The 22,537-nt window shown below is 52.1% G+C and overlaps 1 protein-coding gene across 1 annotated transcript; it reads right to left on the bottom strand.

Annotated features, from left to right (window-relative positions):
- Positions 1–687: 687 nt before the first annotated feature.
- Positions 688–21,738, bottom strand: LOC130597447 (keratin, type II cytoskeletal 8-like). Its single transcript, XM_057405993.1, has 9 exons — positions 20,597–21,738; positions 19,072–19,289; positions 18,378–18,438; positions 17,847–17,942; positions 17,173–17,337; positions 17,068–17,087; positions 12,399–12,413; positions 1,712–1,814; positions 688–1,032 (listed from the first exon to the last, which is right to left on the bottom strand). The coding sequence occupies exons 1-9, from the start codon at positions 21,170–21,172 to the stop codon at positions 688–690; spliced, it is 1,599 nt and encodes a 532-aa protein (XP_057261976.1). The 5' UTR covers positions 21,173–21,738.
- Between the last annotated feature and the right edge of the window lie 799 nt (positions 21,739–22,537).

Genomic DNA, 22,537 nt, shown 5'->3' on the forward strand with positions numbered 1-22,537 from the left:
CGTCATAAACCAAAAGGAACATGTTTTAAGTGTCTCTTTTTTGATGTGATCCCAGCAGAGTTTCTCTGATGTGGTTTCATGATGCTACAAGGTTCTTGTACCCTGTATGCCTCTCCCTTGTGTGTAAGGTGGAGCTAGGGAGGTTTTTACCACTAAAAGTAGAGCAGGGCTTTCATTTTTCCACTTTAGATCTTACATCATGGTTGTCCTGACTGGCACAGCTGAAGTATAGATCCAGGTGCTCTGGAGCAAGGAGATGAGGTTGAAATCCTCACCCTTGGCCAGCACAACCCCTGTGGGTGAGCTGAGTGTACCCTGCTCTTCACAGCTCTCTCCACAGCTGTGGCCCCCACCTCTGGTCATAAATTCTTCACTCCTAGGGATACAGTGCCTGTTACAGAGCTGGAAATGCTTCTGGAGGTGAGTCCTTTGTGGCAGGCACCAGCACCTTCAGGTAGGGATGCTTTAGCAGTGCTCCAGGTAGACCAGTGCATCTTCTGGGCTGTCTCTACCAGACCCACATCCCAGATGGGGTTGGCAGCCAGAGATGGTGGTGCAGGGGATGGTGATGACTGCCATGGCAAAACACAAGCTGGATCACTCCTGGGGGTGATGTAGCCTTCCTCCTCCTTCTACAGACCAGAATTAGGCTGTTTAATGCCATAAGGGAAATAGAAAACCTTGAGCTTACCTACATGTTCTCACAGGGCTCCCAAAGCGTATCCTGCAGGAGAAGGTCACGAAGCCATCCATCACATCACTTGCATTCCTTGCGTTTTCCAACCTTCTTTGCTGAAGAGTCCCAAGGGCTGAACACTGCCCACACATGGTTGTACCCTCCAGTAGAGTCTTATATGTTGCAATCTCAATATCCAGGGCCAGTCTGGCATTCAGCAGCTCCTGGTAATCCCGCAGCATGCAAGCCAGCTCATCCTTGGCCTTCTGGAGGGCATTCTGCAGCTCAGTGTCCTTCTCCTGGGCATCTTTGAGGGCACAATCCCCACGCTGCTCAGCATCACATGGCCTGTCAGGGTCTTTCTTTCCCTTTCCCTCTTTCTTGCCATCCTTGCCTTTGAAAGAGGAATTCTTGCTTCTTTTGAGGGTCCCAAATTGGGAAATATTCCGGTTGGTTTTAGGAAAGACAAAATCACAGAATCATAGAATGTATGTTAAAAAAAAATGTAAAATCAAATGTAAATTCTGAAATACTACAGAAAAGCTGTACATGTCCCTGTGCTGCCAGACTGGGTTTAAGTCTTGTTTTGAGGATATCAATACTTTGTTCTAATTGGAACTAATAATTAAGGTTTTCCATTACCTCCCGTTATAAACTATATAATGAATTAGATGGTCTGAAAATTATACCAGTTTCTATGGGTGCTGAATTACTGGTGAGTCATAATTCTATCCTGCTTATTGGATGCTTTGAACCTGTGTCAGAAGCATTGTGTCCTGCCAGAATTCATGCTGGAGCAATTTTAACCACTTTCAAAGCTAATCCAATGATCTAATTTGGTGCAATTAGTTCTTTGCAATAATCAAAACGACCCAACAGAAAATAGGCCATCAGGTAAGCTCTCTTCCTTGCTCAGCACTGGTAACATCCTCTCTAGACCAATGGAACCAGTGTGAGCCGATGCTCCTTGATAAAGATGAAGGATGTAGGAAACATGATTTGGGATCTCACATCTAGGACCCAGTGAGTAAATATGATCTCTATTGCCTGCTTCTTCACATTTTCTAGGTCAAACTGCCTTCTCTGGAGCACAGAACTCAGCTGTTCAATCTCTTTCTGGTGAGACAGACATGAGATACTGCTCTCCAGAGAGCCTTTCCTCTCTTCTTGAGTCCAAGGAAGTCTAAAACGACCAGCTCAGATGTGGATGCCCAACCTTTAGGCGGAAAAAAAACAGTGTGCCTCTATCTTCTTATGAAGTTTTTGGCTTTGACTGCATAGAACACATGGAAAAATGAGACTCCTGTGGAGAAGATGATAAATAGCTTAGAAAAGAAGCATCTCAGCCACAAGCCTGTGAACTGTCAGCTTATGAATCATTTAGTTGGAAACTGTGGTGGGCTTGGCCTTGGTGTGCAGACCAGCAACCAGCATCCAAAAATACCTTCTTAACACAGCTGCTCTATGGCTACTCTCTGTTGCTCTCCTTTGTGTTTGAGCTTGTAATTAAAACCCTTGGGATACCTCAAGGCAAATAAAAGAGATTTATTGGAATTGCTTGACAGACGGGGAAGAAAAGGCTGATAAATTTAATAGAGCTGCTGAGAGCCTCACAATGCCTCAGAGGCGGAGCCGAGATTCCATCTCTGTCCTTGTGGCTTCTCTCCAACTTGTCTTTCAGAGCAGAAAGGGGAAGGGTTTTCATTTCAGATGATCTGAAAGGAGCGGTTTTCCCCTGCTGTTGCGTTGAACCAATCCTTTGTCAACAGGCTTGAAGCTTGGTCGGTGTTTCCTTGGCAGTTAAACATCTGGGGGTTTCAGATTCCCAAGAAATGGATCCATCTTTCAGGTGCCCATTTCTTTCATTGGCTTTGCAGGGATTTTTTCATCCCTTTTTTGTCTCTCCCTGGGCTCAGTGGAGGGCTTTTCCCATCACCTTTCACAAGAAGGCTGATGAAAACCAAAACTGGTTACCAGAAACCTCGCTGGCATCTTGTCTCCAAGAGCAGCTGATGCCAAAGGTTTTCATATACCTCATTATTTACAAATGTTCTGCACTGGAACAGCTTGCCCTTAGCCCAGCAAGAGAGATAATTGATGCTATGAAGTAGCTGGAAAGACAACCAACTTAATTGCAGGTTCTTGACAGCACTATCAATTACACCTACACACAGAAGAGCAGGAATGATTGAAGTCCTGGGTGTCTCACTTGGCTGCTTAAATACAGGCAGAGTCCGTGACAATCCCAGCTGGAAGAGCAGGATTGGAGCCCAGGAGGAGGACACTTGGCCTGGAGCTGCTCTGACTCCGTCTTCACTTTGTGCTTCCCGTTTGTCTCTCCTTGGTCTCCCACCACATCCCCCTGATGCATCCGCACAGCCCCATGAGGAGGTTCCATGCTGCTTCTGAGCACAAGTGGGTGACCTCCGGGCACCCTGCCTGGTCCTGCAGTTGGGCTCCTTTCCAGCAAGCAAACTGAGCTCAGAGTTTTGGTTTCCTCGCTGTGGATGGAGCCCACAGGGTCATGGATGGTTTCAAGAGTTTTCCTCCCATAGATACACTTTGATAAGCACTTGGGTTTTCACACCCCCGGACATGGAGAGAGGTTCATCCATTCTGCTCCACCTCACCTCTGAGTCTAGATGTCCCCTGGTGACCCCGAGTCGCCAAAAGGCAGATGATGCCACCAGATGCAACCCTTGAGCTGTTCTCAACCGCTCAGCTCGGGCTGTAGCTTGGAGGACCATGAGGTCACCTCTGCCTTCCTCTCCCGACTTCATCTCATCTCTAACTCGCTGCAGGAGATACAGCTTCTGTGTGTTGTTTGACAGCACAGGGTGTCCAGGTTTGAAATACACCGGATCTTCCCCACACGTTTCCATCTGATGGAACTCAGTGCATTCAAGTCTGAGTAATTGTGTTTGCTGCCTTTCCCTGTCAGGAGAGAGAGGGTTGTACGTGCATGTGGGCACCAGGGGAGTAGCTCCCGGGGTAATCACAGCTCATTAATTCACTTCTGATCACCAGGAATTTTGGAAAGAGGCCCAAAAATCAGAGCCCCCCCCCCCAGTTTTTATGGTACTAAAATGCAGCCCTGACTGATTTCACTGCTTCTTGCCAAAGCAAATCAGGACAACTTCTTGTTCAGACCACATCTGTACGGCAAAGAGGGCTCAAGCCCAGAACTCCACCAGTCAGATTGAAACTGGGAGCACTGGGGCAAAGACCAGCTCACCACCAGTCACTATGGCACGCCTGTTTTCACCCACTAGGTGGTGGTATCTAACGCATCTTGGGCTCTTGTTGGGTTCTTGGTGGTGACATGAGCCTGTTCACACCCAGTTCAACACTCAGAAACCTCTCTGGATGCCACCAGCAAGAGCTGGCTCACATCTATAGAGGGCAATATTTAGAAGCCTTGACAGCATGTAACCATCAAGGCCCTCAGGCCTTGTAAGAAGGTGGGATTTCATATGGATTTGTGCTCTTAAGGTTGACTATGAGCCTGGGATGTTTTGTAAAATGTATGTGCATCCAATAATGCAGCTCTGCCAGAAAAACAGCACTGAGGTAGAGAGTTACTCCCACATTTAAGGACAACTGGTCTACTTCATCTTCTTCACCACCTTGGTGTCCTCAGGCCCTACCTGAAATCTTGTTCATCATGTCAATACTCTTGGAGGCTCAAGCTGTGCCCAGGCACAGGGGGTCAGTAGACACCTTTCAGCCTTACATCCTGAGCATGTTTACAGTGTTGTGATAACTGATAAAACATGCCCCAAGACATTAATATGAAGGCCCCATCTTATGATGTTCTCAGCCCCTGAACCTCAAAAATCAAAGTGTCCCCTCACACAGTCATTTCTGTGGCATTTTCCATCAGAAATGCAGTATCTAACTGATATACACAGTGAGAGTCGGTGAGAGTCAGTGAGAAATCAGCAGTGGATGTTCTACACAGACACTGCACCTCTTGTAGCCACTTTCCATACTTTGCATGTGCTGTTGTGGTGGAAAGAAAGCCATCTGCTTGATCATGCCAGCTCAGATCTGGATGGTCCAAAGACCTGCAGCTTGGTTTTGGTCTTAACAGAGCTCCTTGCAGATGCTAGCAGGAGTTGGACCACGGACCTGCCGAAGGAAAGGAACCACAGTAACTAACATATTTCCAGACAACTGAAATCCTGGATGAGATTTTTTTCACTGCTACTAAAACAGAGATGATTTCATATGGAAGGTGCCAGAACACTCATCTCCAGAAACCGGAGGTATCATTATAGCTTAGCTGACAAGCAGAACAGGTTTTGATATACCCATCCAAACCATTCCTTCACTAAATTAGCCCAGCGCTTCAGGCTATGTACTACCAGCGTGTAAACAGTACTTAAAACAACTCGGTGGAAACGCTGATCAAGCCCCTGTACGAGCTGGGGGTTTGCAATCTCTTTTATGAGCTGGTCTCCCAGGCTCCCGTTGTAGTCACCTGAAACAGTTGGTTTGTCTGATCTCCAATGGGTGTTTCATCCCATATGAAGGTTGAGGCACAAATCAGGTCTTCTGAGTCGCCTCCACAAGGGCCCATTTCTCTTGGCTGACTCCACCTCCTTCCTTTCCAACCCTTCACTCTACAAAGTAGATCAGTAAAACACCCGCAGACCCGATCATGATGTTCATATTAACTCTTTATTTCTTCTAGAGATGATGACACTTGGTAGTGTGCAGAATTCCATAGCTTCCACTTCTTACTGTGAGAGGAGAGGCTTTGTCTTGATGGAAAAGCCTTACCCAATGCCTCAGATAAGAAGTGGGGTGGTGACGATGCAGCTGGTTTATCACTTGGATCCTGAGGAACGGGGCTGGTTCAGTGAGCGAGGTAGGAGCAGCCACCACCAAGGTGAACAACCAGCCTCAGCTGCTGGAGGGCAGCTCTACATGGTGTTTCACAAGCCCAGGTAGACTCACTGCACCCACACACTGAACCTGTGGGACATGAGCCAGAGCAGATGCAAACACGGGCTCCTCTCAGCAGGGTTTGCTAACACCACATTTCATTACCTCAGCTGACTGCTCCACAGCCTGCTTTTGAGGGTGGTGATAACCTAGTTTGGACAGAAACACGGTGTCTGGACCTCCCCACATGCAGGGCACTCACAACTGCTCCCAGTCTATGCTCTGAAGGTTTGATTCAGCCCTTTGTGCTCCCCATCAGCCTTCTCCAGTTGTTTTCATGGCTCTATAGCCATTTGCAAATGGGTCTCCCCAAAGGATTTCCCAGCAACCCAAGGATCTCCCTCCCCGCTGGCTGCCACCCCCAGGACTCTTCACGGTTGGATTCCTTACCAATGCCTGTCAGATTTTCAACACCAGACATGAGATCAGTTCCTTCTTTCCTGTCTGTATCAGAAGAAATGGGGTAGCCCTAAACCTCAGTGAGGATGCCCCATCCCTGGCAGTGTTCAAGGCCAGGTTGGATGGGGCTTGGCTCTAGTGGAAGGCGTCCCTGCTCCCAACCCAACCCATTCCATGGTTCTATGACTTTAAGGAGGTTCTGTGAGAAATGTAGAAAACATCTTCCTTCCTCTGCATAGAAGTGACAATTGAATAAGTTGTTGCCCAAAAAAGGCTCACGTGGGTACACACCACCCCAAGTGTGATTGGGGATCGCAGTAGGGAAAGACAGGACTAGAAGGGAGATAAAGAGACATTGTTGTTCATGGACTTTCTGCTCCTTTCTTTCTCTGCAAGTGCAATGAGAGCAAAATCTACATGGACAATTCTGTCCCCTGGTTATTTAATGAGTGACTCCTGGAGGCAATGGTGGACCCAAGGTGTAGCCACATGTCCTGGTTGAGCAGATGGACCCCCCCAACACACATTCATTTGTAAGCAGCTTCTTCCACTTTATCATTGATATTTTCTTAAAGTTGGGTCAGATCTCCACAAGCTCCTTTATCTAGTCAGAGTTCTCCAATCATAGTCAATCAATGAGTTCTCCTCATCATAAACATCGGGGTCGCGCCCTCCCATAGACCAATACACACACCACAAACAGGGTTTCAAGCTTTTAGTTGCCAAAGACAAAGGTTCCAAAGAGCTGAGCTCAAGGGCTCAGAGAACACTTGAGGAAACAAGAGCAACCATCACAACTGTGCCCCAGACCCGAGGTGCGTGGTAGGACAACGGCTGTGGAGGGAGAGGACAGCTTGGGATTATGTGTGACCCTTTCAGAGAAGCAGTGACTCAGTGATGGAGAAGAAACCATTGCCTCAAAGGTGAGGTCAACGTCTTCTTCCATCCCACTTCTGGCAGATTCTGGCATGCAAATATCAGTTGTGGGATGCATCTCCAGAAGAACCGGAGCCACTTCCAAAGACAGACCAGTAAACCCGCCTTCGGGAAGGCCACTCACCTTCGGGAGTGTCCTCCCCAGTCCCATCCCCACAGCTGCCTTCACAATAACCCCCTTCCCCTCCAGAGGTAACACCACGTGAAGAGCCATAACCTTCACTATCAGAGCCATAGACACCCCCCGAGCTGGATTCCCAACCTCCAGAGCCATACCCTCCACTGCCAGAACCACAGATACCTCCGCAGCTCGACACCCCACCTCCTGACCCAGAGCTTCCACCTCCTCCTGAGATGGAGCACTCACTGCCTGAGCTCCCACCTCCTCCATACCCTGAGCCTCCTCCTCCACAACAGATGGAGCCACCGCTGCTTGAGCTGCCTCCGATTCCATAACCTGAGCCTCCTCCTTCTCCTCCACCAATGCAACTGCCACTGCCAGAGCTGGATCCCCAACCTCCAGAGCTGGAACCTCCTCCAGAGATAGAACCTCCACTGCCAGAGCTTCCTTCTCCATAACTTGAACCTCCTCCTGAAATACCTCCTGATCCAGAGCTTCCTCCTCCTCCTCCAGAGATGGAGCCTCTCCTGCCAGAGCTGGATCCCCAACCTCCAGAGCTGACACCTCCTCCAGAGATGGAGCCTCCATGACCTGAGCTTCCACCTGAGCTTCCACCACCGGAGATGGAGCCTCCCCTGCCCGAGCTTCCTCCTCCAAATCCTGATCCCGCTCCAGAGCTTCCTCCTCCTCCATAACTTGAGCTTCCTCCTCCGATACCTCCTGATCCAGAGCTTCCTCCTCCTCCTTCAGAAATGGACCCTCTCCTTCCAGAGCTTCCTCCTCCTCCATATCCTGAGCCACCTCCTGAGATACCTCCTGATCCAGAGCTACCTCCAGAGATGGAGCCACCACTGCCAGAGCTCGAGCCCCAACCTCCTCCAGAGCTTCCTCCTCCTCCATACCCGGAGCCTCCTCCTGAACTTCCTCCTCCTGATCCAGAGATGGATCCTCTCCTGCCAGAGCTTCCTCCACCACCAGAGCTCAGCCCCCCACCATGGGGACTGCATCTGCCACTGCCAGAGCTGGAGCCCCAACCTCCAGAGCTGGAACCTCCTCCATACCCTGAGCCTCCTCCTCCAAACCCTGAACCACCTCCAGAGCTGCCACCACCGGAGATGGAGCCACCACGTCCAGAGCTTTCCCCTCCTCCATAACTTGAGCTTCCTCCTGAGATACCTCCTGATCCAGAGCTGCCTCCTGATTCAGAGATGGAGCCTCTCCTGCCTGAGCTTCCTCCCCCTCCATATCCTGAGCCACCTCCTGAGATACCTCCTGATCCAGGGCTGCCTCCAGAGATGGATCCTCTCCTGCCAGAGCTGGATCCCCAACCTCCAGAGCTGGAACCTCCATGACCAGAGCTTCCTCCTCCAAATCCTGATCCCCCTCCAGAGCTTCCACCTCCTCCATACCCTGAGCCTCCTCCAGAGCTTCCTCCACCACCAGAAATGGATCCTCTCCTGCCAGAGCTTCCTCCTCCAAATCCTGAGCTTCCTCCAGATGGAGAGCTGCTTCCAGAGATGGAGCCACCACTGCCAGAGCTGCTGCCACCACCAGAGCTCAGTCCCCCACCATGGGGACTGCATCTGCCACTGCCAGAGCTGGAGCCCCAACCTCCAGAGCTGGAGCTGCCAAAACCTGAGCCTCCTCCTCCAAACCCTGAACCACCTCCAGAGCTGCCACCTCCAGAGATGGAGCCTCTTCTGCCAGAGCTTCCTCCTCCTCCATAACTTGAGCTTCCTCCTGAGCTCCCTTCTCCTGCACAGATGGAGCCACCAGTTCCAGAGCTGGAACCCCCATGACCTGAGCTTCCTCCTCCTCCTCCAAATCCTGATCCCCCTCCAGAGCTTCCTCCTCCTCCATAACTTGAGCTTCCTCCCGAGATACCTCCTGATCCAGAGCTTCCTCCGCCTCCATACCCGGAGCCTCCTCCTGAACTTCCTCCTCCTGATCCAGAGATGGATCCTCTCCTGCCAGAGCTTCCTCCACCACCAGAGCTCAGCCCCCCACCGTGGGGACTGCATCTGCCACTGCCAGAGCTGGAGCCCCAACCTCCAGAGCTTCCACCTCCTCCATACCCTGAGCCTTCTCCCCCTCCACCCCCGGAGATGGAGCCTCTTCTGCCAGAGCTTCCTGCTCCTCCATAACTTGAGCTTCCTCCTCCTCCATAACTTGAGCTTCCTCCAGAGCTTCCTTCACCTGCACAGATGGAGCCACCACTTCCAGAGCTGGAACCTCCATGACCTGAGCTTCCTCCTCCTCCTCCAAATCCTGATCCCCCTCCAGAGCTTCCTCCTCCTCCATAAGTTGAGCTTCCTCCTGCAATACCTCCTGATCCAGAGCTTCCTCCAGAGATGGAGCCACCACGGCCAGAGCTGGACCCCCAACCTCCTCCAGAGCTTCCACTGCCTTCATACCCTGAACCTCCTCCTGAACTTCCTCCTCCTCCAGAGATGGATCCTCTCCTGCCAGAGCTTTCTCCACCACCAGAGCTCAGCCCCCCACCATGGGGACTGCCTCTGCCACTGCCAGAGCTGGAGCCCCAACCTCCAGAGCTGGAACCTCCTCCATACCCTGAGCCTCCTCCTCCAAACCCTGAACCACCTCCAGAGATGCTACCTCCGGAGATGGAGCCTCTCCTGCCTGAGCTTCCTCCTCCTCCATATCCTGAGCCACCTCCTGAAATACCTCCTGATCCAGGGCTACCTCCGGAGATGGAGCCACCACTGCCAGAGCTGGATCCCCAACCTCCAGAGCTGGAACCTCCATGACCAGAGCTTCCTCCTCCAAATCCTGATCCCCCTCCAGAGCTTCCACCTCCTCCATACCCTGAGCCTCCTCCAGAGCTTCCTCCACCACCAGAGATGGATCCTCTCCTGCCAGAGCTTCCTCCTCCAAATCCTGAGCCACCTCCTGATGGAGAGCTGCTTCCAGAGATGGAGCCACCACTGCCAGAGCTGCTGCCACCACCAGAGCTCAGCCCCCCACCATGGGGACTGCATCTGCCACTGCCAGAGCTGGAGCCCCAACCTCCAGAGCTGGAGCTGCCAATACCTGAGCCTCCTCCCCCAAAACCTGAGCCACCTCCAGAGCTGCCACCACCGGAGATGGAGCCTCTTCTGCCAGAGCTTCCTCCTCCTCCATAACTTGAGCTTCCTCCTGAGCTCCCTTCTCCTGCACAGATGGAGCCACCAGTTCCAGAGCTGGAACCCCCATGACCTGAGCTTCCTCCTCCTCCTCCAAATTCTGATCCCCCTCCAGAGCTTCCTCCTCCTCCGTAACTTGAGCTTCCTCCTGAGATACCTCCTGATCCAGAGCTTCCTCCTCCTCCATACCCGGAGCCTCCTCCAGAGCTTCCTCCTCCTGATCCAGAGATGGATCCTCTCCTGCCAGAGCTTCCTCCACCACCAGAGCTCAGCCCCCCACCATGGGGACTGCATCTGCCACTGCCAGAGCTGGAGCCCCAACCTCCAGAGCTTCCACCTCCTCCATACCCTGAGCCTTCTCCCCCTCCACCCCCAGAGATGGAGCCTCTTCTGCCAGAGCTTCCTGCTCCTCCATAACTTGAGCTTCCTCCTGAGCTCCCTTCTCCTGCACAGATGGAGCCACCAGTTCCAGAGCTGGAACCTCCATGACCTGAGCTTCCTCCTCCTCCTCCAAATCCTGATCCCCCTCCAGAGCTTCCTCCTCTGCCATAACTTGAGCTTCCTCCTGAGATACCTCCTGATCCAGAGCTTCCTCCTCCTGATCCAGAGATGGATCCTCTCCTGCCTGAGCTTCCTCCTCCAAATCCTGAGCCACCTCCTGATGGAGAGCTGCTTCCAGAGATGGAGCCACCACTGCCAGAGCTTCCTCCACCACCAGAGCTCAGCCCCCCACCATGGGGACTGCATCTGCCACTGCCAGAGCTGGAGCCCCAACCTCCAGAGCTGGAGCTGCCAATACCTGAGCCTCCTCCTCCGTATCCTGATCCTCCTCCAGAGCTTCCTCCTCCTCCATATCCTGAGCCACCTCCTGAGATACCTCCTGATCCAGAGCTGCCTCCAGAGATGGAGCCACCACTGCCAGAGCTGGATCCCCAACCTCCAGAGCTGGAGCCACCATGACCAGAGCTTCCTCCTCCTCCAGAGATGGATCCTCTCCTGCCAGAGCTGCTGCCACCACCAGAGCTCAGCCCCCCACCATGGGGACTGCATCTGCCACTGCCAGAGCTGGAGCCCCAACCTCCAGAGCTGGAACCTCCTCCATAGCCTGAGCCTCCTCCTCCAAACCCGGAGCCACCTCCAGAGCTGCCACCTCCAGAGATGGAGCCTCTTCTGCCAGAGCTTCCTCCTCCTCCATAACTTGAGCTTCCGCCTCCTCCATAACTTGAGCTTCCTCCTGAGCTCCCTTCTCCTGCACAGATGGAGCCACCAGTTCCAGAGCTGGAACCCCCATGACCTGAGCTTCCTCCTCCTCCTCCAAATCCTGATCCCCCTCCAGAGCTTCCTCCTCCTCCATAACTTGAGCTTCCTCCTGAGATACCTCCTGATCCAGAGCTTCCTCCTCCTCCATACCCGGAGCCTCCTCCAGAGCTTCCTCCTCCTGATCCAGAGATGGATCCTCGCCTGCCAGAGCTTCCTCCACCACCGGAGCTCAGCCCCCCACCATGGGGACTGCATCTGCCACTGCCAGAGCTGGAGCCCCAACCTCCAGAGCTGGAGCTGCCAAAACCTGAGCCTCCTCCTCCGCATCCTGATCCGCCTCCAGAGCTTCCTCCTCCTCCATATCCTGAGCCACCTCCTGAGATACCTCCTGATCCAGAGCTGCCTCCACCAATGCAACCGCCACTGCCAGAGCTGGAGCCCCAACCTCCAGAGCTGGAGCTCCCAATACCTGAGCCTCCTCCTCCAAACCCTGAGCCACCTCCAGAGCTGCCACCTTCTCCATACCCTGAGCCTTCTCCTCCTCCACCTCTGGAGATGGAGCCTCTCCTGCTTGAGCTTCCTCCTCCTCCATATCCTGAGCCACCTCCTGAGATACCTCCTGATCCAGAGCTGCCTCCAGAGATGGAGCCACCACTGCCAGAGCTGGATCCCCAACCTCCAGAGCTGGAGCCACCATGACCAGAGCTTCCTCCTCCTCCAGAGATGGATCCTCTCCTGCCAGAGCTGCTGCCACCACCAGAGCTCAGCCCCCCACCATGGGGACTGCATCTGCCACTGCCAGTGCTGGAGCCCCAACCTCCAGAGCTGGAACCTCCTCCATGGCCTGAGCCTTCTCCTCCAAACCCGGAGCCACCTCCAGAGCTGCCACCTCCAGAGATGGAGCCTCTTCTACCAGAGCTTCCTCCTCCTCCATAACTTGAGCTTCCTCCTGAGATACCTCCTGATCCAGAGCTTCCTCCTGATTCAGAGATGGAGCCTCTTCTTCCAGAGCTTCCTCCTCCTCCATAACCTGAGCCACCTCCTGAGATACCTCCTGATCCAGAGCTACCTCCAGAGATGGAGCCACCACTGCCAGAGCTCAAGCCCCAACCTCCTCCAGAGCTTCCACCTCCTCCATACCCGGAGCCTCCTCCTGATCCAGAGATGGATCCTCTCCTGCCAGAGCTTCCTCCACCACCAGAGCTCAGCCCCCCACCATGGGGACTGCATCTGCCACTGCCAAAGCTGGAGCCCCAACCTCCAGAGCTGGAACCTCCTCCATATCCTGAGCCTTCTCCTCCTCCACCTCCAGAGATGGAGCCTCTTCTGCCTGAGCTTCCTCCTCTTCCATAACTTGAGCTTCCTCCTGAGATACCTCCTGATTCAGAACTTCCTCCTGATCCAGAGATGGATCCTCTCCTGGCAGAGGTGCTGCCACCTCCAGAGCTCAGTCCCCCACCATGGGGACTGCATCTGCCACTGCCAGAGCTGGAGCCCCAACCTCCAGAGCTGGAACCTCCATGACCAGAGCTTCCTCCTCCAAATCCAGATCCTCCTCCATAGCTTCCTCCCCCTCCATAACTTGAGCTTCCTCCTGAGCTTCCTTCTCCTGCACAGATGGAGCCACCTCTTCCAGAGCTGGAACCTCCATGAGCTGAGCTTCTTCCTCCTTCATATCCTGAGCCACCTCCTGAGATACCTCCTGATCCAGAGCTGCCTCCTTCTCCATATCCTGAGCCTCCTCCAGAACTTCCTCCTCCTGATCCAGAGATGGATCCTCTCCTCCCAGAGCTGCTGCCACCACCAGAGCTCAGCCCCCCACCATGGGGACTGCATCTGCCACTGCCTGAGCTGGAGCCCCAACCTCCAGAGCTGGAGCTGCCAATACCTGAGCCTCGTCCTCCAAATCCTGATCCCCCTCCAGAGCTTCCTCCTCCTCCATATCCTGAGCCACCTCCTGAGATACCTCCTGATCCAGAGCTTCCTCCAGAGATGGAGCCACCACTGCCAGAGCTCGAGCCCCAACCTCCTCCAGAGCTTCCACCTCCTCCATACCCGGAGCCTCCTCCTGAACTTCCTCCTCCTGATCCAGAGATGGATCCTCTCCTGCCAGAGCTTCCTCCACCGCCAGAGCTCAGCCCCCCACCGTGGGGACTGCATCTGCCACTGCCAGAGCTGGAGCCCCAACCTCCAGAGCTGGAGCATCCATGACCTGAGCTTCCTCCTCCATAACTGGAGCCTCCTTCTGGGGTACCTCCTTCTCCACAGATGGAGCCACCTCTGCCAGAGCTTCCTCCTCCACACCCTGAGCCACCACCTGAGCTTCCTCCTCCAGATATGCATCCTCCATGACCTGAGCTTCCTCCTGAAATGCCTCCTGATCCATAGCTTCCTCCTCCTCCAGAGATGGAGCCTCCTTTTGAACCTCCTCCACCTCCACATATTGACCCACCACTTCCAGAGCTTCCTCCTCCTCCAGAGATGGAGCCTCCTTTTGAACCTCCTCCTCCACATATGGATCCACCACTTCCAGAGGTTCCTCCTCCATACCCTGAGCCTCCTTTTGAGCCTCCTCCTCCTCCTCCTCCACATATTGACCCACCACTTCCAGAGCTTCCTCCTCCTCCACAGATGGAGCCTCCTTTTGAGCCTCCCCCTCCTCCTCCTCCTCCTCCTCCACATATGGACCCGCCACTTCCAGAGCTTCCTCCTCCTCCACAAATGGAGCCTCCTTTTGAGCCTCCTCCTCCTCCACATATGGACCCACCACTTCCAGAGCTTCCTCCTCCTCCATACCCTGAACCTCCCTTTGAGCCTCCTCCTCCTCCTCCATATATGGACCCACCACTTCCAGAGCTTCCTCCTCCTCCATACCCTGAACCTCCCTTTGAGCCTCCTCCTCCTCCTCCACTTATAGACCCACCACTTCCAGAGCTTCCTCCTCCATACCCTGAGCCTCCTTTTGAGCCTCCTCCTCCTCCATATATGGACCCACCACTTCCAGAGCTTCCTCCTCCTCCATACCCTGAACCTCCCTTTGAGCCTCCTCCTCCTCCACATATGGACCCACCACTTCCAGAGCTTCCTCCTCCTCCACAGATGGAGCCTCCTTTTGAGCCTCCTCCTCCTCCTCCACATATGGATACGCCACTTCCAGAGCTTCCTCCTCCTCCATACCCTGAACCTCCCTTTGAGCCTCCTCCTCCTCCTCCACTTATAGACCCACCACTTCCAGAGCTTCCTCCTCCTCCAGAGATGGAGCCCCCTTTTGAGCCTCCTCCTCCTCCTCCTCCTCCACATATGGACCCACTACTTCCAGAGCTTCCTCCTCCATACCCTGAGCCTCCTTTTGAGCCTCCTCCTCCTCCTCCACATATGGACCCACCACTTCCAGAGCTTCCTCCTCCTCCTCCACAGATGGAGCCTCCTTTTGAGCCTCCTCCTCCTCCTCCATATATGGACCCACCACTTCCAGAGCTTCCTCCTCCTCCATACCCTGAACCTCCCTTTGAGCCTCCTCCTCCTCCTCCACTTACAGACCCACTACTTCCAGAGCTTCCTCCTCCTCCAGAGATGGAGCCCCCTTTTGAGCCTCCTCCTCCTCCTCCTCCTCCACATATGGACCCACCACTTCCAGAGCTTCCTCCTCCTCCACAGATGGAGCCTCCTTTTGAGCCTCCTCCACCACATATGGACCCACCACTTCCAGAGCTTCCTCCTCCTCCAGAGATGGAGCCTCCCTTGGAGCCTCCTCCTCCTCCTCCTCCACCACATATGGACCCACCACTTCCTGAGCTTCCTCCTCCTCCAGAGATGGAGCCTCCCTTGGAGCCTCCTCCTCCTCCTCCACCACATATGGACCCACCACTTCCTGAGCTTCCTCCTCCACAGATGGAGCCTCCTTTTGAGCCTCCTCCTCCTCCACTTATGGACCCACCACTTCCAGAGCTCGGTCCCCATACTCCGGAACTTCCCCCTTTTTCTCCTCCAGGGTTCGACCCCTTGCTCGTGCCCGTGGTGGCACCTCCAGAGCTCACCCCCCCTTTCCCTCTTTTCAAGCCTGAAAATTTGACTCCATAGACTCCAGCAGCACTCGGATTGTGGTCAATGACACCTGCAAGAAATGGAAATGATGTTCTCCTTATTCTTCTTACTCACAACAACCATAAGAACCACTCATGCAAGTGGTTACATATGGCCTGTCCTTGGCAGTGTTCAAGGCCAGGTTGGACACAGGCTTGGAGCACCCTGCTCCAGTGGAAGGGGTCCCTGCCCATGACAAGGGTTGGAACTGGATGAGCTTTAAGGTCTCTTCCAACCCAAACCATTCCATGATTCTAGGAACACTCAGTGCAGCCCTTCCTTTAGGGAGGTTGGGATATGGGTTCCTCTCTCCTTTAGCTGGCCTCTGTCTTCCACAAACTAGTGGGGTTTTTCCTTCACATCTGACATGCAATGAGCACATAGACCTATGGAATAATGACCTCTACAATAAGAGACCCATAGAATAATGAGGAGTTTCTCAATTCCTACAAATCTGGTTGAAATTAGCCATTACGTTCCAAAGTCAGTAGCTCAGGGCTGACATATTCATGCGTATACACGCATATTCACACACACAAGAGGATCACACAAGAACACAAGGAAATACTATAGGAGCTAAGCTAGGAACTACAATAGCTTGCTCTGGCGGTAGGTGCTGTATACCACAGACACCAAACAGGTAAAGGTGCCCTTAAAAAGCAAAGCAAAGCCTTGAGGTACTTACAGATGGTGGCAGGAGACCCTTCCTGTATCCTGTGAAGGAAAAGTGACATTGAGACAATGAACCCACTAAACAAGTCAGGGTATGCTCTATCACTGAGCCAATGAACGATAGAGCAAATCATCCTGGAGGTCCAAGTGATAGGTCAAAGAGTGGGACCCACTGCTTGGTGCTGGTGCTTCTCTCCAGGATGGATAGCTCGTACCTACCTGGTCTCCTCCTCCTCAAGGAGTGATCGGTACATGGCAATTTCAATATCCAAGGCCAATTTCGCGTTCAGCAGCTCCTGATAATCATGAAGAAGATGAGCGAGGTCGTTGCTGGCCTGCTGCAGGGCGTTTTCCAGCTCCTGGAGCTTCTCCTGGCCATCCCTGACGGCATTGCTCCCGCGCTGCTCAGCGTCTTTGATGCTCTCTTGGAGGCTGGCGTTCTGCAGGGGGCACAAACAGAGTGTTCCCATTTCCCTCCTATGGGATTTTCCAACCCTTCTGACAGGATTTGGGAATCAAAAGTCCTGCCTCAATGACAGAACCCAGGGTAAATTAACCCAAACTGAATCTCAGTGCAGACAGCCAAAACCTGTATCTGCTCCATTTAGAGGAGAAATCACCCCCTCTAGGTTTGCCTTCAAGGGACAGGCTGTGTTATCCTGCACCCAGTCCCCAGGTAGAAGTGACTTAGTTAAGTCCTGCTGGAAAATGTCAGCTTTACCCTTTTCCTTGCAATTTCAATTTCTGGTTGAAGCCTTTGGATCTGCCTGATGAGTTCCTGGATTTCCTTATAACTGGTGCTCAGCTGCTCACGTTGATTCACCCACATGTTCTGCAGGTCCTGGTACTGGTGTGCAGAGAAGAAAACAGACATTTTTGGTTTCTTTTCCATTGAGCAGACTTACCCCCATGTCTTGTAGATGTCCACTCACCCTGCCCCGGTACATGGCATCTACTTCAGCTTTGCTCCTCTGAGCAATTGTCTCGTACTCCTGCCTGACTTCTTCAATGATGCCATCCATGTTCAGTTCTCTACTGTCGTCCATGGACAGAACGACATTGGTGTTGCCAACTACTGTTTGCAGCTGGGACAGCTCCTGAAAGGCAAACAAGATTTGGGATTTTAACAGTGTATATGAGCCTTCCAGGTCGTGTCATGAGGAAAGAAATGGCACCTCCCAGAAGAAACCCACTGGAACGTCCCTATCTGCATCCTCCAGGTCCTATTGTCCCACCACCATTTTCATTTTCAAGTATCTCCTCACCCTTTGTGACACACCAGACCCCATCTAAGTCACAGATTGAAAAGGACTTTATCAGGTCAAAGACAAAGGTTGTGGTCAAAGGGAAGCTGTGGCTGCCCCATCCCTGGCAGTGCTCAAGACCAGGCTGGACACAGAGGCTTAGAGCAAGCTGCTCTAGTGGAAGGTGTCCCTGCCCGTGGCAGGGGGTTGGAGCTGGACGGGTCCCTTCCAACACAAACCATCCCATGGTGATCCACTCTCCACAACAAAACGTTCAGGCAAAATTTCTGGGAACCCTACAGAAGACCCGTGTCCTTCAAGTCCTGAGGGCAGTTTTTTAACCTGAGAAGCTTAATACTCACAGCTTCATGCAAGCATCTGAGGAACTCAAGCTCCTGCTTCAGGATTTCCACCCGAATGTCAAATTCCATTTTTCCCATGTAAACGCTGTCCAGTTCCTGTAAAGAAAGCCATTGGCACATTTGTTTCTTTGGTCCAAATTCTCCCCTGAAGTGCAGCTCTTGCAATAGTTGGTACATTTCTATAAGGCCTTCGTTCCTGGAGCCAAATAATGTTCCACAAACCTCAGCTCTCATTTGAAAAGCAAGTGGAACAAAAGGAAAGGGAGTTTCCTGCACTCATCCTAAAAAGGACTGATTCAGTCTCTAGAGGAGACGATTCCTCTCCAGTCTGGCAGTAAAAATCTGCAGTTTCAATGCCTTTCCCTCGGGTAAAGGTTGGACTTGATGGTCTTAAAGGTCTTTTCCAACCTAGTAGACTCTATGAATCTATGACTTCAGTTAGAGAAAGTTAAGCAGAGACCTCGCTTTGGAAAACCTGAGCAATCATTCAGTTACTGCTTTATTTCTGAGGCTTTGATTTAGTTCCTTCACCTTTTTAAGCTCCACAAACTCCTCTTCTTTGGAGGCGCGCTTGTTGATCTCATCCTCGAATCTGAATGGAGAAAGAACAGATTGATTGTTGCCCGTCTCACTTTTTCCATCAGGGGGATCAGAAACCAAAGGGAGTCATTCATCAAGGAAAGGTGTCAACTCTTCATCTAACTGCAGTTTCTGCCACCTGCAAAACTCTGTGCTGAATTAGCCAGCAAGCTGGGGTAGGGCCAGATTGGTTCTAACCCCCCTGTAATTCTGAACTCAGCATCCCATTTCTCAGAGCTGTGGACATGTATTACCCTTGGATGCAGCTAAGCCAGGAGAAGTAATGACTCTTCTCAACTTGACTCCATTGACCCCACTTCTCAGCTCTCTCCCTCCCCAGTGTCCAGGTTGACCACAACCCAACGACTATCAGCAAGAGTCCTGGGTTACCCATTGCTTGGGGGAGGAATGGCATGGAGGAGGTGGGAAGAGCAGGAAAGACCTACAGGGTCTTTGATTTTCCTCTTCCTGTTCTGGGTCCTACCCTCACCAAATCTGCTCTAGTCCTCCAGCACCGCAGTCCCTTAATGGACCTACTGCAGAGCACTGCTGTAACCTCGTGGAGGTTTGAAGCCAAGCTGTGCCATCCCAGGGCATTGCCATGGCGAATTCCAGCCTGCTTTTCCCCACACTTGTGATTATTCACCTCTTTTTATAATCCTCCACAAACTGAAGCATATTGTAAGCTTCCGGATCCAGCTGCTCCCGCTGGCTCTGGAGCGTTTCCAGCTGCCTCTGCAGGTTGCTGATGTAAGACTGGAAGAAGGAGGTGATGTTTCTGCTCTCTTCTGGTCCAACACTTTGCTGCTGCAGCAGTTCCCATTTGGCGATCAGAGCCTGGTTCTGCCGCTCAAGACACTGGACCTGAAAGGCAAAGGAGAAGAAGCTCTCAGGCACTGCAGGGCACTGGGGGAAACACCAACATCAGCGCTGGTCCCAATAGAAACCAAATCCAAATTAGAATTTCCAATGCAGTAACATCCAGAGGTTTAATCGGGTGAGACCAACTGTACCAACACTGGTACCAATACAGCTTACAATGAAGGAGGGACACCTTTTGTCCCAATTTGTTGCAGAAGATGGGTTTGATTTTGCTGCTGCTTCTCAAAGCTGATACTGAAATATTTGATGTTTTTTCATCTCTTAAATGCACAATATTTAGGGGGATGATTGGGGTGGAGGAAGACTTTGGTTGTTCTTGAACTACCTCAGACACCAAATATATGAGAAGAATTATCTCCCTCTCAGCAGACCACACAGAACCACGCTTTTGTCTTAGAGAAGAAGAAAGAAAGACCTATAGCATGCAGAGCTGATATGTATCGAGACCAGAGGGGTGGCATCTCTTCAGCTGAGGCACTGAACAGATTTTACCCTGGAAGCTGATTTCCTTTTCAATATGAAAAGAGTCAAAAGTGCTCTTAGTTTCCAGGACTTAAAACTTCTGGGTGCAACCAACACCTTTTCTCTACGTAATACAAGAAGCCCTTAAGTCTTCACATGTAACACACAACACAAGCTTCCATCCTGTGCAGAGACACATCACCACCTGACTAAAGGCACAGGTCAGGATTGGAAGGGTGGAAGTGATTTTGTGGCTGTTTTGTTCCTGTACCTACGAGTAGCAATGAAGGAGAAGACCAGACTGCAGAAAGAGGTGAAAGCATTGTAGCAGATAAAGAAAGATATGGGGGTCACTGGCCTCCTCAAAGAGGCTGAACCTCCAAGCAAAAAGCCCATTTGGGTTGAGATTTGGAGAAACGCAACACTTTGCTTGGGGAAGATCAATAAATAAATGAATAAAACCAGAACACATGAAGAATGCTCAAGTCCATCCGCCATCAACAATTCCCAGGCCCCAGAAGATTCCCAGTCATGCAAAACACTTCTCCAGTGAGTCAGTGAGTGAGTTCACGTGTTGGTGACATCCTGGTACTTTGCTGTTGTTCTGCCACCAAAGACAACTCAGAGATACTTATCCCAGGGCTAAATGTGATTCATGTTTATAGCAAGCTATTAAAAACCTCACACCAGTAAAAGAGAATCAAGCCAATGCTGGGGCTTTGAGGGGAGAAGATGCCGTTAAACATGCCCTATGACTCACATGGGCAGAGCGGGACCCGTTACAGTTCCCCCTTCCCAGGTAATGGTGCAAGAGAACAGGGACTCACCTTATCGATGAACGATGCAAATTTGTTGTTGAGATCCTTAATCTGCTCTTTCTCATCCAATCTCACTCTCTGGAACTCAGGGTCAACTTGTACATCAATTGGCCTCAACAGGCTGGTGTTGACACGGACCTCCTCAATGCCTCTGCTAACACCAGCCTGCCCCAAACCCTGTCCAGCCCCTCCTTCACCAAAGGTGCTTCCACCAAGCACCTCCCTGCCTGCAACTCTTCCACACGTGCTACCAAGCCGTGCTTCACCCCCTTGAGAAGCTCCCACAAAATACCTTGTTCTGCCAAAGCCCCTATCCAGATGTCCCCTACCACCAAACCCCAGGCACATCCCATCTCCTCTTCCTTCTCCTCCGTAGCCTCCGCTGGTAAAAACATTCCTAAAGCCACCAAGGTTGTGGAGACTCCTGCTGCTGTAACCATACCCGTAACCACGGTATCTTCCTTGTCCTCTATTGTCTTCACAATGGCTCACGGTACATGAGCTTCTCCCACCGCCAAGCGTGCCACAGTGAGCAGAAGAAGAACTGAAATTGCCATCCCCAAACTGGGAGAAGCGCCAGCTCATCGTGTTGCCTGCAGAGTGTTAGGAGGAGAGAGCAGCGGGGAAGTGGTAAAACAGGAGGAGAAATGAGAGCAAAGGATCCTCAGCTCCTCTGCCGGGGGTGATGGAAGTTCTCCTTTATATGTTGTGGAGGAGTTCCTCTCCATTCCGTGGTAATTAGCAGGTCTGTTAATGCTGTTGGGTTTGGTTCATCAGGCAGCAATTAAGGCTGCCTGAGGAGAGGTCAGAGTAAACACCACACACTCCAACGGAGATGTTGTGAAATTCCCCAAATCCTGCTTGACTCATGAGCTTTGCTGGGGTGAGATTTCCTTATCTCCTTCACCTGCCCTCCATATTAATTACAGCTCGCACAGTTACCCATGCACATCACATCACCGTGCCTTGTTCTCCCTCACACCTCCCCACCTCTCTTGGCCTCTCATTTCACGAGAACCAGGCCTTGATACTGTCCTCACATTGACGTGGGGGTGGCTGACCTTGCTTCACCGTGTCACCAGAACCTACTACCAGGAGGGAAGATCCCTTAGCTTCCCATTCCCACTTTTCTCTCATTCCCAGTATTTCCACCCAGGAGCAAGTATTGCTCCTGCAGGGAGAGGCTCTTCTTGCTCATGGAGTTGCCTTTGGTCCATAAAGCTGAAATAGTGCCTAGAAAACAGATAAAATGGGATCTCTCTGTATCAATTTTAGCTTTGAATAAATGGATGTAGAGTTTTAAATGGAAACGAGAAAGCTCTGAGAGAAACTTCAATCAATTGAATGAATCTTTGAAGTATTAAAGATGAGGTTGCTTTAGGGAGCAAATGACCCATCACTTCCACCCTTCCACTGTGATTGCTCCTACTCTTCCATGTGGGAATAGATAGACCATGAACTCAACCTGCCTGTTTGTGGAGTGGTTTTTAAAGGCTCTGCTTCTGGAGAGCTGAGATGTCAAATCCAGAGCTGGGCTCCAAGCTTTTCTCCCCAGGTTCTCCCTCTGAGCCTGATCCATCCCTCTTCATCTCTGTGCAGGACTCCAGCTTCCCAGTCTGAGCACGCTCCGGTGCAAGACTCAATGGCCATGGACCCAATGGCCCTTTGTGAGCCAAGTCCTGCTGCTGATAACACCACTGAGAGCCTTCAGCTTTGACTAACAGCTCAAGAAGACAACTGAGATCTGGTGCACGGCCTCCAAAACCACTGGTGGAGCAACTTCCACATGGCAAGTGCATCCCCTTTGTCCTCTGCACCACATCAGGAAGAGCTGGAGATGCTCTTCCTGCCAAAGCTGCTGGATAAAGCCACACTGTGAGCCCTTCAGTTGCATAAAGGTTATGTGGTCAGGGCTTTGTAACCCTTTCTCTGGGTCCATTTGAGAAGTGC

This window comes from Pezoporus wallicus, unplaced genomic scaffold (genome assembly GCF_028554395.1).
Source record: "Pezoporus wallicus isolate ANWC-B61680 ecotype Strahan unplaced genomic scaffold, APGP_CSIRO_Pwel_v1 contig_9772, whole genome shotgun sequence".
In the NCBI taxonomy this organism is placed as follows: Eukaryota; Metazoa; Chordata; class Aves; order Psittaciformes; family Psittacidae; genus Pezoporus; species Pezoporus wallicus.